Genomic DNA, 16,261 nt, shown 5'->3' with positions numbered 1-16,261 from the left:
TTTTATTACCGAGTAATGTGAAACTCTTTTTTCCCCATAAATATTCCATTTAGAATTAAATTATTGGGTTTGCTTTCTATGAAGGAAGTGTCGATTCTAGGTGAATCTTTGTTGTTCCATAAAAAGCTTTCTTGTCCTCTTAGTTATTCATTGTAGAGCATCCGGATAAAAATTATAGGTGATCATGTGTGAAGGCCGATGCTCAATTTTTTTATTTCTGTCTATTAGATTGATTTGTCTAGAGATTGCTAGTTAATAGTCACGGAGAAGAACTCATTTATTCATGATATATTTGTTATCTAGAATTACAGGAGGTGTAAACCATGTATATGCTTTTACTTAAATTTTATAATTACAAATTAGACGATGAAACATTGAAAGCTCCACTGATGACATGATCAGCTAGGCGTGTCTTTGTCTACTTAGGTTAATGTATCATTTACCTCGAAATTCTAAGTATGTTTTGATTTAGTATCTCTGGAAGTTGCAATTGGAGTTATCTTCCATCACAAGCAATCTTAACTAGTTGAGGCAAATTCTTGGCTTATTGGTACATCAGAGCAGCATAGAAAGAACATTATAATTATTCATGCAAGATGTGCTCTGTACATTTTTCCTAAGCATTGTCCTCTTTATACATTTTTCCTAATCTCTTTTGGTGCAATGTTTTCTCACTTGTTTTCATAATAAAAAAATGGGGTTTGCCTCTTTGAACGATGCGTAGCTTCTTGCAGTTACATGCCATACTTACCGCACTGTAGCCTTTGATTAAATTTAACAGTGCCATAATACTGAATTCATCATGTAATATGTTGTAGACTGACTTGTTCCTACGTTCTGTAGCAGTTCCGGACGAACTAAATCTTGGACATGGATCAATACTCACAACCAAAGGAAGAAAGTGCCACTAGCGATCCTCCTCCAGCATATTCAGCAACGACATACCCACCGCTAGTGATGGTATCTGGAGCACCACCAGCAGGCACTGTCTTTCCTCCAGGCTCCCAGGGCGTTCCAGCTTATCCAGCCAACCCAGTGCAGCTGTCAGACCAGAACCAGATTCCGTTCCAGGTGCTTCAGCAGCAGCAGCAGGACCACCAGCAGCAGCAGCTTCAGGCCTTGTGGGCTGAGCAGATGGCCGAGATCGAGCAGATGTCTGAGTTCAAGCTCCACAGCCTTCCCCTCGCGAGGATCAAGAGGATCATGAAGGCTGACGAGGACGTCCGCATGATCGCTGGTGAGGCGCCAGCAGTCTTCGCGAAGGCCTGTGAGATGTTCATCCTAGAGCTGACGCTGAGGGGATGGTTCCACGCCCAGGAGAAGAAGAGGAGGACACTGCAGTTGAATGACATCGCCGCGGCGGTTGCTAGGACCGACATCTTTGATTTCTTGCTGGACATCATGCCCGAGGATGCGCTGAAGGAGAATGGCATTGGGTTGCAGCCGGCGACAATGCAGGCTATGGTCCCGTCCTATGCCCTGGGGATGTATGGGAACCAGCAGCCTGTGCCATTTGCTTGGTCACAGCCAGAGCAGCAGCAGCAACAACAGCAGCCTTACAACGGTGGACAAGATGAAGGAGCATAGCTGAAACGGGATGTGGGGTTAGTGGCCGAATGTGGTTGACTCATTCTGCAAGCGACAGCTAGTTACTGGATTTAAGGTGTTTCGCATGGAACTTTTGTAGAAAGTGCCCTTTTACATGCTTATTTCCTGTCTTTCGTTAGTGGTACTGGTAGTAGGACAACTCAACATCAGCCATACCACATGAATTTCTATGTTACCTCAGGGACGCTTTTTGTTCTTCCGTTAAGCGAATTTGGTGCCTTCGCTTAACGATTTGCCACATAGCAGCACTTTTTCCCTCGTTTTCCACTTAGCTAGCAATCGATGAAGGCTCGCATTGCGCTTCAGCTCATTTTCCTGAACCTGGGTATTTGTTGGTTTAAAGCTTTGGCTGGTGGACACAATGAAACATTGGCAGAGAAACTGATATCAAGAATTACATATTGTAAGCCAAGCCTTTGCATGATGTACTATTGAGTAACTGTAGGTGGTATACTGTCAGGCAACCAATCTTATGGTAAACAAGCATTTGGAGTTTGCAACGACTTCCTTCTTCCATTTACAGGACAAGATTACGCCTCTCACACTGCAGCATCATGCAGATGCCAAATACTCATCCGATTCTCTGCGCAGCTCACCTCCATCTTTCGATTAGTTACAGCACTCTGTGTTCAGTTAATCTCAAAATTAATGAAATGCAGATCAATTTAGTTAAAACACTATGATACTATGCAATGATACACTGAAAGACCAGTAACTAAATTAGTATCATGCACCATGATACTGGATCATGATACTATGCAGTGTGAGAGGCCTCACAGCGAGCGCAGCATCTCCAAAACTAGTGCTTCCCGACAAGAACAGAATGAAGCTCACTCAAGAACGGACCATCTACTACAATGTTCACCTGCCCTACACAGCTGCTGCTCACTCCGAATCAAAACCAAATAAGAGCGGTAAGAGTGTTCATATATAGTATATCTGGCCTACATTCAGAAGGCTTTCATGAGGAACATTGAACATCACGCTGTGCTCTCTACAGACCTTCCTGAGGAAAGCATACAGATGATCCACTACGATCTTCTTGATCATCCCTGAATCTCTGCGCGCACGGACGATGGTGTTGCCGAGGATGTGCACGACGCCCGCGTCCTTGCAGCTGTTCAGGAACTCCAGCTCGTCACCGAACGTCTGGCTCGAATACCTTGTCAGGCTGTTTCCCATAAGCGGCGATTTAGCCGGTGCGATGGAATCCTGGGATGAGTAGCTCAGGTCAGTGGCGGAGCACATCGTGTTGCTCCCAGCCTTTGCGGTTGTCAGCAACGCGCTGGTGGATCTCTCTGTCCTGTGCTCTGTCAAGGTGTAGTCCTCGGAATCAGAATAGCCGTCCATCATGCTCTCAAGCCTGACAAAGATCAAGAGCCTGTCGAGCAGCATCTTCTCGAAGTCGTCATTCTTCTTGTGGATGTCCTTGTACCCGTACCTCGTGACACAGCGGAACATGTGGAAGTTCTTTGGCCCTATCCTCTTCATGACAAACCGTTCTTCAACTGGGACAGTGTACACTGGAAGGTATTTGACGCATACAAAGACGACAACCGAGTGGATGGCAGGGAGGTTGGTGATGAAATGGGAGAAGATGTGCGGGACGCCACTTGCCAACTCTGTGTACACAAAGCCGATCCCAGGGACTCTAACAAGACCAAGGCTCGGCCCAAGTCCTAGAATCCAGGCCATGGAGACCTTACTGTGCATCTCAAATTCATACCGCTTCACGGTGCAGAAATGCCACACATACATGATGATGAAGAAGATGGTTGCGACGACAAGTGGGACCCAACCACCTTCGTCCACTTTATTGATGCATGCCATGAAGTATGGAAACTCCACCATCAACGAGAGCACGAGAAAGGTGACCACAAGGATCCAGTGGCTCTTCCAGACCAGCAGCATTATCGGGACCATGAGGAATGTTGTTACCAGCATAACTATCACAACTGCAGTGCCTGTTCATATAGAATTACATGCAAATAAGTGGGATGTAATCATGGAATGCAGAGTGCATTATGAAGATTCAGCTGCACTTTCTTTTAGAATAATAGTTGGCATTCCACAGATGGTCCTAAAAAAATTATGTTTTTGTTATTTTGGTTAAGTAAAGTACTAGCTTACCCCAACTTGCTTGGGGAACAGGCTTTGATGTTGTTGTTGTGGTTAAGTAAAGTACTGTTTACTAGATGCTGCTGGCTCACTTCAATTTTCAGAAAGGTAAACCTCATTTACAGACCAAGGGACCGTGACCTGCTTCATCAATGAGCCAAAACAAGACACCAGGTCGACACTACCAACTTAACAGAGGACAGAACAGAAGTTCCAAGCACAATTACACATTACCAGAGATAAGCATATATAGAAGACCAATTTAGCCTAGACTAAGCTTGCAATGGTAACAGAGTAAATTTTAGACTGGCCTGCATCAAACATCAAAAAACACGGTGACACAAAGCCCATTTAGTATTCTCCAGCTATTAGTGCTCGCTTCAGTCATTTCTTTGATTAAAGTATTCTAGAATCAGATGCAGTGTATCATATCATGCGACAAAGTTGAGACATATTGTTAAAGAAAATGCTGATTATGGTTGTTTAGTAGTGAAATGAAAAGTACACTACCTATAGTTGTTTAGCAACAATTTAAAAACTTGACTAACTTACAAATTTAAGTGATTCACATAGAAAAGAAATTATACACCTAATTTCTCCCTATTCAGTTATATACTCAAGATGCGAAGGAAGTTGTGAAAAGTAAAGCTCACCGTATGCATTTGCTATCTGGATTTTGTTTTTAAACCCAGCAGTCACAGCAATGCAAAGAATCATAAGTACCCAATTGATGTCAGGGATGTAAATCTGTCCAAGGAATTTTTTTGAGGTGTGCACAACACTGACGCGGGGGAAACAACCTAGTGCAAGAGCCTGCTTTACAATTGAGTACGTAGCAGATATGGTGGCTTGGCTCGCAACTACTGCTGCAAGAGTTGCGATGATGAATGCTGGCCAATATATGGTTTCTGCAGTGATCAAACATCCTAGCATGAGTATATCATAGTGCATACAACAGTAGTAAACAGAAAGAATGGTGGGATATGCACTATGCCAATTTGCACATAGTGGACATGAATTTTTTCTTGGCATAAGGTTGTAATTTTTTCTGTAGTGACCTGGAATGGAACGATAGAAGGCATCAACTACATGGTCCTTGTTGACACTAATATAAGCAGCTTGCCCAGTGTATGCAAGGAGAAGGCAAGGGAACACCACTAATGTAAAAGCAATCTGCACATAAACATTATCAGTTTATCGTAGCAATATATCAATCATAATTTATTTACTCAAGGTGCTCATTACCTGAATAGCCAATACAGGGAAATGACATAGATCAGCAAATAATGCTTCTGTCCCTGAAAAGAATGATAATATAGGTAATTCTGCTGTATCTTATGATCGATGCAAAATGTGACTAATCAATGAATGTACATGAGAATTGCCACTGACCTGTGATGCTAAGCATGACTCCTCCAAGAGAGGTCCAGATCTCAGACTTCCCTCGCCGGAGAAACCGGTAGATATAGACTGGATTATATGCTTTTAGAACTGAACTATTGTACTTGTGTATATTGTAGGCCCCAACGCTCCCAATTAGAATAAACCAAAGGAATACTAAAGGGGCAAAGAGCCACCCAACTTTATCTGTCCCATAGTGTTGCATGCTGAATAGTCCGATTAATATGATCACCGCAATGATCAGAACCACATCTGTCAGACATGGAAGAAACAAATATCAAACGATTTCACAACATTACTCAAACAACAGACTTACAAACTGGTGTGCTCCTCACTAGATCATAAGAAAAATTATCGGTACAGCCCAGTTACAGAAATTCACAATGATTTAGTGATGAGCACTCCAGTTTGTAAGTCTGTTGTTCTATCTCCACTTGACAAATTAAGCAAAATTGCCCACACAAAACAAGCACAAAGATAACCACATGAAACAGCAGAATTACCTGTGCTCATAGTTGGCTTCTGAACTCTTATTCCACCAGTCGCAGAGAGAACTGCAGAACGCAAACATAAATGTTATGATCCAAGTTCCAGTCGTATTGCTTACAAAAAAAATGTCACTTAATACCTGATATAGCTGGAGTAAGGATCCCATCTCCAATGGCGGTACATGTGCCAATGAGAACAAGAATAAGAAGACAGTTCTTTTTATATGCATGTCCCTCTAGCCATCTCTTCACTTTTGCTGCAAGTGAATTCTCCTCATAAGTTTGTCGGCTATATGTTGTTAGTTCTTCATCGGTCTTATGTTGGTTCGGTATAGTGCTGACCTTTGCGTGCCGGCAAAGTAGAGAATAAAGTGCAAATGTGCCACCTGTAAAGATAGAAGATGTTATCTGGAACTGTGCAAACAAACTGCTGGGGACAGTTAAGTAACTGTTGCCTGAGCAGTGGATACAAAATAAAATGCACTCAGTACTTTGCTCTATAGAGATATTCATCATGATTAGTGGAGTGTTGTCTACCGATAATCGTGGTAACCAATGGTTAAACCCTGCTGATAGAAATTTCATCACTAGAATGTTGTTGTGCAATTAGATTCTAGCAATGCTAACAACATCAAATGGTAAAATTGCAGAACCTTTGCATTCAGCCGTGTTAAACCCATGTCACATCGAATTCTTTCTGTTGAGAAACTCCATCACCAGTGTTGTTGTGTGATAGTGTTGGATCTATTTTTCCCCCATACTTAATCCCAACAAACTACATTTGCAAACATATAAGAACCATCCTTTTCAATTGCATTGATATGCTTGCAAACACTGAAACAATCATATAGAAATTATGGGAAAGCTTGCGAGAATGTGACATCTCACCTTGACCATTATCATTCGCCCGTAAGACAACAAAAACATACTTCATCAGAGGAATGAGTGTGAGGGTGTAAATGATCAATGAAAGAGCCCCAATAACATCCTCATCATTTTGGACACCATGCGGAAATATATTGTAGAAGACATACAATGGCGATGTACCTAAGTCACCAAAGACTACACCAAGGCTCTGAAATGCGAGCCGGAGTAACAGAACCGATGAAAACTTCTGCATGAACAAAAGAAGAAGAATATTAGTTTCAGAAAGGGAAAGAACACGACAGAGATATAGAGAATTTTTTACACACACACACACACACAATAAGACCACCATGGTCTTCTACATATTAAAATAGTCCTGGTCCCGGATGTATACTATCAAATATCAGTTCAACACTATCATTGATACCAAAAAGAAGCAGTCATCAACTTTGTTTCAGATGGATACAAAAAGACACATACTCGGCAAAGCAGAGCTTACAGAAATATATACTATTAAATTCAGCATGGAGGCAAGTGTCAATATCCAAATGTACAAACCTTCTCCATGTACATGTTCTTCAGCCGGCTAGCCTCCTCATCAATGGGCTCATCAAGATCCTGACCCAGCTCCCACATGCCCCCATGGTTGGTCGTCTCCGTATCCGGTGTCGACCCCATGAGCCTCCTTCAACCTCAAAACCCACACCAGGAACTTTCCCAATGGCTGCGAATTCGATCTTTGCAGCAAAAGACACAATTTTTGTTTGCAAGCTTTGAACTCCCCAAACAGAATTCCAGAATCAAGTACAGCTCTTGGACCTCTTGCTCGCAGTTCCACCCGAAATCCTCAAATCTACGAGCGTCGCCTTGGCCAGCGCGAACGGCAATCTTTGAAGAATGGCCAGGAAAAGAGAAGAATCATCCAAACCAGAATGCCGCTTCAAATCTGCAGAGCAAACTCACCCCTCTCTGATCCCAGCAAGAACCGAAAAATGGGGGCTTTGGTCCAAGAGCCAGGGACCAAGAAGAATCGCGCCGGAAAAATCTCCGAATCAGGACCAAGAACCGAGGGTTCGGAAGTACCGAGCTAGCAATACCCGCTCCCACTAGTCCCAGACACTCCACACAAGAGAGATCAACCGAGAGTGATCCCTAGAACCACCAGGAAAACGCAACAACAACAAAACCCCCAATCTCTGGTCCCCAAAACCTCGGCAAGATCAAAGCTTCGGTGCCACCCAGTGCACAGGCACCGAGGTAGGCTGCCGTCCAATTGGCAGGTGCGCAGAAATCTAGACAGAAGAGAGTGGGGCGAAATTATTCAGGGAGGAGAGAGAGAAGGCATGAATGAAGAAGTTGCAGGAAGAGCATATGCTGGAGTGCTGGACGGGTGGAGGCTCTGGCCGCAATACAGGGGTGGGTCCCACACGTTGGGAATTGCCATTAATTTCCTCGTGTGAAATTGGTATGCTGAATTAAAAACTCCTACTACCACACTAAATCACTACTACGTACTACTAATTGAGAGGATTTCTTTACGTCAAAAAAAAAAATGAGAGGATTTCTTGTTGTTGGTTTTTTCTGGACAATGAGAGAAGGCAGCAAGTATTCGGTTCCTACCAAACTGCAGTACTCCTCGAAAGAGAAGTTTTGTTTAGGTCGCACGAAGTTTTTGACCGCTTTCAGTGTAGCCAGTGACACGCCATAGGATCTCAAAATCTTGTTCACGAAATGGCCTGCTGGAATGACTCTTTTGTCCTCATAGATAAGCCTTGTCTATGCTTGTTGTTGCCTGCAGTTTATTTCCTTTCAATAACATGGCTCTGTATGCCTTCTGTCGTTGGACTAGTTTTTGATGCGGTGTTGTTGTAAAGACTAAGTGTGGTTGGTATCATTTTGGTGTTATCAGATCGCCCTTCATCAAAAAGATAGTCTTGTTTATTGTGAAACGGGTAAACGCGGCGGATAAACGGAGTATATAGGCACTTATCTAAGCTTTCATCCTCGTATATGCATTTATACATGGATTTTGTCAAATAGAGTCATTAACTCTCACTCAAATGAATTGGTTAAGATCCATGCAACATTCTTTTTCTTCAAACTTGTAGTATGAACAAACCTTGCGATCTTCACTGGATAACACATTATAACTTCATGGCAATACAAACGTACTTGTAAAATTTACTCAGGCAAATGAAATAGTTTTTATAACACAATGTTTTTTTGTTAGATTTGTATGAACAAATTTGTTAACTCATCTGAAAGTTAATTTTCAGTCAGCCTAGACATAAATGCTCTCAAAAGAAAACATTTCAGTGCAAACTGCAACACAAGTAAAAATGAAATGAAGTTCGGCCTGCAACGCCGCGCATGGACATTGGTGGTATTTTCTTGCGTAACATGCGAACCGGCGTGCTATTTTAGAGAATTTTGTGCATTTAGGCCATGAGCAAAATTAGCAAAAGGAGAGGGAAGAAAACCTAAATCGTGGAAAGCCAAATAATGCTGCTAGATCAGATGTGCAGTATAGCTTTCTCTTTGGATTCTTGCGGACATTTGGTCCTCACAAACAATGAGGTCCCTGGTAGCTGCTGAGCTAGCAAGGCCCTTGGTCCTGCTGCTGTTATTGCTGCTTTCCATTTTTTGTTTTCATGCATTTGGGACCAAACCTGAAGTCCTAATTAACTAGTGCATTTTCCTCTTTACGGAGCATCCCAGATTTCCCAACCTTTGCATTATTCTTTGCATGTGAAAGCAAATTATTAGAATGCTTGCAGCTGTGCACGCCAAAGCTAAGCATATATGAAATATTTTTCTAGGGAATGGTATATATGAAATCGAACATTTTAGAAGCACAAGAAAAATTAAGCATGCATCAATCGATCATGAACAGCTCATATTGTACTAATTATAAAAAATACTAAGTTTTTTTAGATAACATGTACATCTCGAAAGCAAATACACATCATATTATTGGAAAATATCACATAAAATTTTCTTACAAGCACGAAAATAACATTATATGTATGCAAAATGGAAATTAAGAAGAAATCTGAGGCAATAAGTATAAAATATTGAAATAGGTATGGGGTGATGTCTACCACCATCATAAATTGTGGAATTGATTAAAGCCTTCGACTGCTTAGATCAAAAGCAGTCTGAACCTAACTCTTTTTTCATAATGGTATAAATGTATATTTGGAAAACAGAGAGTAAAACACTTAAGGCCCATGAGACTGAGAATATTATGCCATCGTGCAATTCAGGAAGTGAACAAAATATTTATCTGATTTTTCTAACCAAGTTGCAACAAAGAGTTGTAGCCTCCAACTAAAATCCTTCAATTTAGTATTTTGTTACAAATTTTCGGACAAATAACTTTGTATTGTTTCATCCCCTCCCTAGAATTTTTCTTATGCAGACCCAGATATGCTTACCACACAAGCAAAATACACTTATTTGTTTTAGCCCGAGATTTTTTCGAAATGGGGGAAATATTGCCCCAGCTTCTGCATCCAAGGGATGGCACACGGCTTTTTTTATTAGATTATTCACAACATCTTACAAGAGCAATACAAAAGATCAAACTCGAAGCCACCTCGCTAAACCTATAGAGGGATGAAGGGGGTGGCAATTCACCAACTCACATCAACCAAAAACCAAATGCCTTCCCAGGCCGCTCAATAGCAGATAAGAAGCACATCCAGTCAAGTAGACTCTCAGCACATGCCAATGCACGCCATAGAAGTTGCTACGGCCGTCTTCGTCGGCTCCATCTTTAAGAGAAATCATACGCGGAAGCTGCTTCAAGTTGGTTCGTTAGTCAAAGATAGCAAAAGTGACACCTGGCTTTTCACTTGGCAGTGGTGCCACACATGCATAAACAAATATCACGATCATGGTGCTTACATTCGCGGATGCAGATTGGAGTCAAAGTATCGATTTTTTTAAAGCAACCACTATTTTATTAATAGAAACTCAAGTTACATGAAACTCTAACAGGAGAAAAAAAGTTGTCCTGAAAACCTTACATATAGAATCGTAAAAGATATACAAGTACATAACTATCCTTAGTGTTTTACTGTTTTTTTCCTTCACTCGCCAAAGCAAGTGGCCGCTGGCAAACTACAACGCCGCCTAAACACACGTTGGAAGAGATGTCGAACCTTCACCATTGTCAGATCTAAAAAGCACCAGCACTAACGAAGCTTTGTAAGTCAATGAACAAAAATTATCTAGCGTTATGTACACACATTGTCATTTTTATATATAGCCAACCCACTTTGCTTGCACCACAACAACGGGAGCACTATTCATTGTGCACATGAATAGTGCCCGTGAACGGTGCCTGTTTTTTATAAAACTTTTGATAGTAATTTTTAGAAGTTTTCATAATTTTCCGCAATTCTTTTCTTGTGATTCTAATTTTCCATGTTAACTAGCTACCTATATTTTTTCCGGAAATAATTTCTAAGTAGAAAGCTTAAACATTAAATATATATTATACAACTATACATTAAACTTGAATGGGTTTGCCGGGTTCACAGTGTGCCAGCTCAGCTCAGTGCCTATGTACATGAACAACACCACTGCCACAGTAATTAAATTAGCATTAACTTTGAAATTTTCAAATAAACATTACCAGCTGCAAAATAAATAGTACCATATATGAAACTTTGGGGACAAATTACAACTCCATAGTTCATCAACAATATCTTATGAGATAACTTCGGAAAGAATGCCTCTTTCATTTGGAAAACATACTATGTCTTCTTTTACGTTGACTTCCTAAAAAGTTTACCATTATTTGTCACCACTTTTATTGGCGAAAATATTACTACCTTCTTATGTTGATCGTCTCTCGGTCCCCCTATGTCTACCGTGGCGTTCCTTTTGCAGTAACTTTGAAAAGAAAATTGTTGCATTGTTCGTCACCTCTTTTATTTGGGAAAGGTAGTACTGCCTTCTTTTACGGTGACTTTGGAAAAAAAATATCTTCCTTTGTTTTGCCTATTTTATTCGGATTTTTTTCTAAATTATTTGATTTATTGCCTAACGATAACCTTAAGGCACGGTGTGTCGGTGCGCTACAACTATTTTTTTCTTAGTCACCTCACGATCGCCCCATGCATACGTAGCGTATAGAAACAAGTATTCCATTATTCCTCGCCTCTCTTATTCGCTAGAATATCATAATCTTCTTCTGTTAATTGCCTCACTATCAGGAAAACAGTGTTTCCATGTAGTGCTTCGGGACTACAGTGCTTTGATGGGGTGTTTCTTCAATACCTCGATCGAGAAAAAAATGTTGATGTTAAGTCATGATCAAGTCGCATCAGAAGAAGGAAATCTTATTTACTAGTAGTACTACAACATCTATCTTGTGATCATGTCATCCTAAGTATAAAACAAGTAAAACCACATGCATGTTGAGTGACGATGTTCAAGATATTATTACAAATTAGTATTCAGAATTTATCTAGTTTCCTTGCTGCCAATCTTAAATGATTTATGACAATTTTTCCAATATAGGGGATAAGAACCATGGCATCTGCATCAATCCATGCACACAACTTTGTTTATTACAAGGTTTATGTATCAATATGATTACAGCTAAATGACCATAGCTGAATCTAGTGTGTAGCCAAAATACTACAAAAACATATACCTTTCATATTGTTAAAAAAATGCATGTTATTTCTACATAGCCAAAGAGAATAACATATGACTGAAACACCAATACGTATTCTAGCCTCAGTTTGTTTATCAATTCCATTTAACTAATTTCTAAATATATTAATAATATTGGTTGGTGGAGGAATATTTTAAGTCATATACACAATACGCCATACAAGGGGACAAGAGAGATCAGGAACACATGCTTGATAGTTTTCTAGAATCACAGAAGCAATATTTCTTACACCCTTGCCAGCTTCTTCTACCCAAGTTATCCTTTGTGAGTAGCACCTTATGTTTGAGGAACTGCATGAAGATTTTAATTTTTAATGATATTTTCAACTTCCATAAATAAGTACAGAAAAATCTAGTGTGTCCATTCATCATGTCCACATACATAGACTTAAATTTAAATTGTCATGGGGTACGGTCATCAGTTTCTAGGAAAAACTATCAGCTCTGTCTATTAAATGGGCCACCATTAGTTTGCGGCATAGGAAACCACCTAGTCCACTTATTTCAAGTCAAACCATTCCTAAAACCAATATTTAGAGGGCAACGTGAAAAACATCAACAGTCATCACATCTATGCATTGTACAATGTTATACATCGATGGATATTGATGTGCTGGGGACATACCCTCCAAGTATATACATGTCTTCCCATAACCTAGTACTCTTTCCATCCCCTACTTTAAAAATGACTTTGGTGAAGAAATCGTCCTTATTAGACAAGGGTTTTAGGGTTTGTGGCCCACCTCCAACGTGGGGTGGCCTTTGCATTATATAGGGGTACAATACAAGTACAGGTAGGATTACAATACACGTATATCCTAATATATACAGAATCTAACACCCTCCCTCAATCTCAACCAACCTCTGAAGAGTTCAGTAAGTTGAGATTGCGCCTACAGCCTTCAAACTGAGGTAACGGCAGTGGCTTTGTGAAGATGTCAGCAAGTTGATCCTTTGAAGGGATAAACTTGATAAGTAGCAGCTTCTGAGCAACTCGCTCTCTAACAAAGTGGAAATCAACCTCGATGTGTTTCGTTCGGGCATGGAATACTGGGTTTGAAGACAGATATGTAGCACCGATGTTATCACACCAAAGGATCGGTGGCTGCTTCGAGAGAGATTCTCAACTCTCGGAGCAAAGCACCGTATCCAAATAATCTCAGCTGTAGCATTTGCAACTGCTTTGTACTCAGCTTCAGTGCTACTTTGCGGGACATTGTCGCTTGTTTCCGAGCACTCCAGGCGATCAAGTTAGGACCAAAGAACACTGCATGTCCCCCCGTGGATCGCCTGTCCTCCGGACTACCGACCCGGTCCGCATCGGAGAACGCAGAAGAACTCCGAGAAGACGCCGGCTGCGTGAAGCAAGCCATAGGAGGTCATGGAACCGAATATAACGCAATATGCGTTTAACAGCAGTAAAGTGAGAATCCCGAGGAGCATGAAGAAACTGACAGACACGGTTGACAGCATAAGAAATATCAGGACGGGTGATAGTCAGATACTGCAAACCGCCAACAATACTGCGGTACTCAGTAGCATCATCAGCAGAAAGAAGAGCACCATCCAGAGCAGACAATCTGTCAGTAGAGGACATAGGTGTAGTAGCAGACTTGCACGCAAGCATACCAGAGCGGCGGAGAAGATCCATAGAGTACTTCTGCTGAGTGAGAGTCAAACCAGAAGCAGAGTGAGAGACCTCTAAACCAAGAAAATAGTGCAGACGTCCAAGGTCTTTAATAGCAAAGTCACCACTCAACGCAGAAACTAGACGATCCGCAGCAGTTGCCAAAGAGCTGATAAGAATAATGTCATCAACATAAACCAGCAGGTACATAGTAACCGTCGGACGCTGAAGAAGGAACAGTGAGGTGTCAGCCTTAGATGGAACAAAGCCAAGAGCCCGAAGAGCGGTGCCAAGACGTGCATGCCAAGCACGAGGAGCTTGCTTCAGACCATAAAGCGCCTTAACAAGACGACACAGATGTTGCGGATGTCGCTGGATCAACAAAACCAGGCGGCCGACGCATGTATACCTCTTCCTCAAGAACACCATGCGGAAAAGCATTCGAACATCAAGGCGACGAAGAGACCAGCCTCGAGTGACAGCAAGAGAGAGCAGAAGCCGAATAGTGGTGGGCTTGACCACCGGACTGAAGGTATCCTCATAATCAAGGCCATGGCGCTGTTTAAAACCTTTGGCAACCAGCCGAGCCTTGTACCTCTCAATAGAACCGTCGGCATGTTTCTTAACCTTGAACACCCACTTGGAATCGATGACATTGACACCAGGCTTTGGAGGAACCAGACGCCATGTCTTATTCTTGAGAAGAGCCTGATATTCTTGTTCCATAGCAGTGCGCCAGTGAGGAATACTCATAGCAGCCTGAAAATGCCTAGGTTCAGCAGTAGGATCCTCCTGAGCCTGCGCCATACATGTCGCAAGCCACGCAACCGTGCCATCGGTGCGTTTTTTGGGACGAACCACCCCACTTTTGCTGCGCGTATGAGGACGCGCAGGAGGTGGAGGAGGTGGAGCAGGTGGTGAGGTAGCCGGTGACGATGTCGAGGACGGTGCAGCAGCTTCAGAGGATGCAGAAGTCGACGATGATGCCGGCGAACCCTGCTGTCGAGGAGACAGTGCAGGAGATGGTGATGGCATCGAGGCAGCAGGTGACGACCCATGCGGGGACATCGGCCCAGGCGAGCTAGGCGCAGGGGACCGCACAGGCGACGCGTTTGGCGGTGGACTGCCAGGCGGAGACGGCCCAGCGGGCGGCGTAGGAGGCGCAGGGGCGGAGGAGGTGTGCTGCTGTACCGGGGCGGTGATGCACAGTACTGGCAGCAGCTGGGCTGCAGCACTGATGACCGGTACAGGAACAGAGGACGGGCACGCTGCATGGGCATGCAGACCGGCCGATCGACGTCAACACCGGAGGAGACAGGAGTTGGGGCAGCCTCGTCCAATAACTGCAACCGCACGCATCTCCCAATACCTGCACCATGGTTAGACAGCAAGGAAGGCGAATGTGCAGCATCGACAAATTGATCAGGCAACATAGGTAAGTTGTGTACTGGCGGTGTGGAAACAGTGGCAGGAGTTGGGATAGTAGAAAAAGGAAAAACATGCTCATCAAAGACAACATCACGTGATATATACACACGATTGGACGGTACATGAAGGCACTTATACCCTTTATGAATGGAACTATACCCAAGGAAGACACATTTTTTGGAACGAAACTCAAGCTTGCGATTATTATAGGGGCGGAGATGTGGCCAACAGGCACACCCAAAAACTTCAAGAAAGGTGTAATCCGGAATCTGACCAAGCAAGAGTTCAAGCGGAGTTTTCATGTGTAGGAGGCGTGATGGAAGCCTGTTAATGAGAAAACAGGCCGTGGTAAAGGCATCACTCCAGAAACGAAACGGGACAGAAGCATGAGCTAGCAAGGTTAACCCAGTTTCTACAATATGACGATGCTTACGTTCAGCTGAACCATTTTGCTGATGTGTATGTGGACAAGACACACGATGAGCTATACCAAGTTTCTCAAAAAACGTACTAAGATTGCGGTACTCACCCCCCCAATCTGACTGAACATGAATGATTTTGTGGTTAAGGAGACGCTCAACATGGGCTTGAAACTTTAAGAATACATCAAACACATCAGACTTGCGCTTAAGAAGATAAATCCATGTAAAACGACTATAAGCATCGATAAAACTGACATAATATTCATGACCACTGACAGACATTTGGGTAGGACCCCATACATCTGAGAAACACAAGCTCAAGTGGAGTTTTAACTATATGAGTGGAAACAGAAAAAGGCAAATGATGACTCTTGCCTTGCTGACAGGCATCACAGACGGCAGCATCTTTATTACTAGACTCTGATGGTAACTCATGGCGGTGAAGAACATGGCGAACAATGGGTGAAGCTGGATGACCGAGGCGAGCGTGCCACTGTGATGGGGACACGCGAACACCACTGAAGACTCGAAACGCGGCAGCAGGTGCAGGCGCAGCAGATGGTTCATCAAGGGCATATAGACCATGGTGATAGCGACCTCTAAGAAGAACG

The 16,261-nt window shown here is 42.5% G+C and overlaps 2 protein-coding genes across 2 annotated transcripts; one reads left to right on the top strand and one right to left on the bottom strand.

The window, feature by feature from the left end:
- Positions 1-889: 889 nt before the first annotated feature.
- Positions 890-1,783, top strand: LOC124683080 (nuclear transcription factor Y subunit C-4-like). Its single transcript, XM_047217655.1, has one exon. It carries the CDS (start codon positions 958-960, stop codon positions 1,585-1,587), a length of 630 nt encoding a protein of 209 aa, XP_047073611.1. The 5' UTR covers positions 890-957; the 3' UTR covers positions 1,588-1,783.
- A 640-nt stretch (positions 1,784-2,423) lies between these two features.
- LOC124689195 (putative potassium transporter 12) lies at positions 2,424-7,961 on the bottom strand. The gene is made up of 9 exons (XM_047222760.1): positions 7,041-7,961; positions 6,504-6,729; positions 5,756-6,001; positions 5,631-5,681; positions 5,119-5,379; positions 4,972-5,024; positions 4,785-4,899; positions 4,380-4,634; positions 2,424-3,572 (listed from the first exon to the last, which is right to left on the bottom strand). The coding sequence occupies exons 1-9, from the start codon at positions 7,158-7,160 to the stop codon at positions 2,533-2,535; spliced, it is 2,367 nt and encodes a 788-aa protein (XP_047078716.1). The 5' UTR covers positions 7,161-7,961; the 3' UTR covers positions 2,424-2,532.
- Positions 7,962-16,261: the final 8,300 nt, after the last annotated feature.

This window comes from Lolium rigidum, chromosome 1, assembly GCF_022539505.1.
Source record: "Lolium rigidum isolate FL_2022 chromosome 1, APGP_CSIRO_Lrig_0.1, whole genome shotgun sequence".
Classification (NCBI taxonomy): domain Eukaryota; kingdom Viridiplantae; phylum Streptophyta; class Magnoliopsida; order Poales; family Poaceae; genus Lolium; species Lolium rigidum.
Note: the sequence above shows the minus strand (reverse complement) of the source record. Positions and strands in the feature narration are given on the sequence as shown.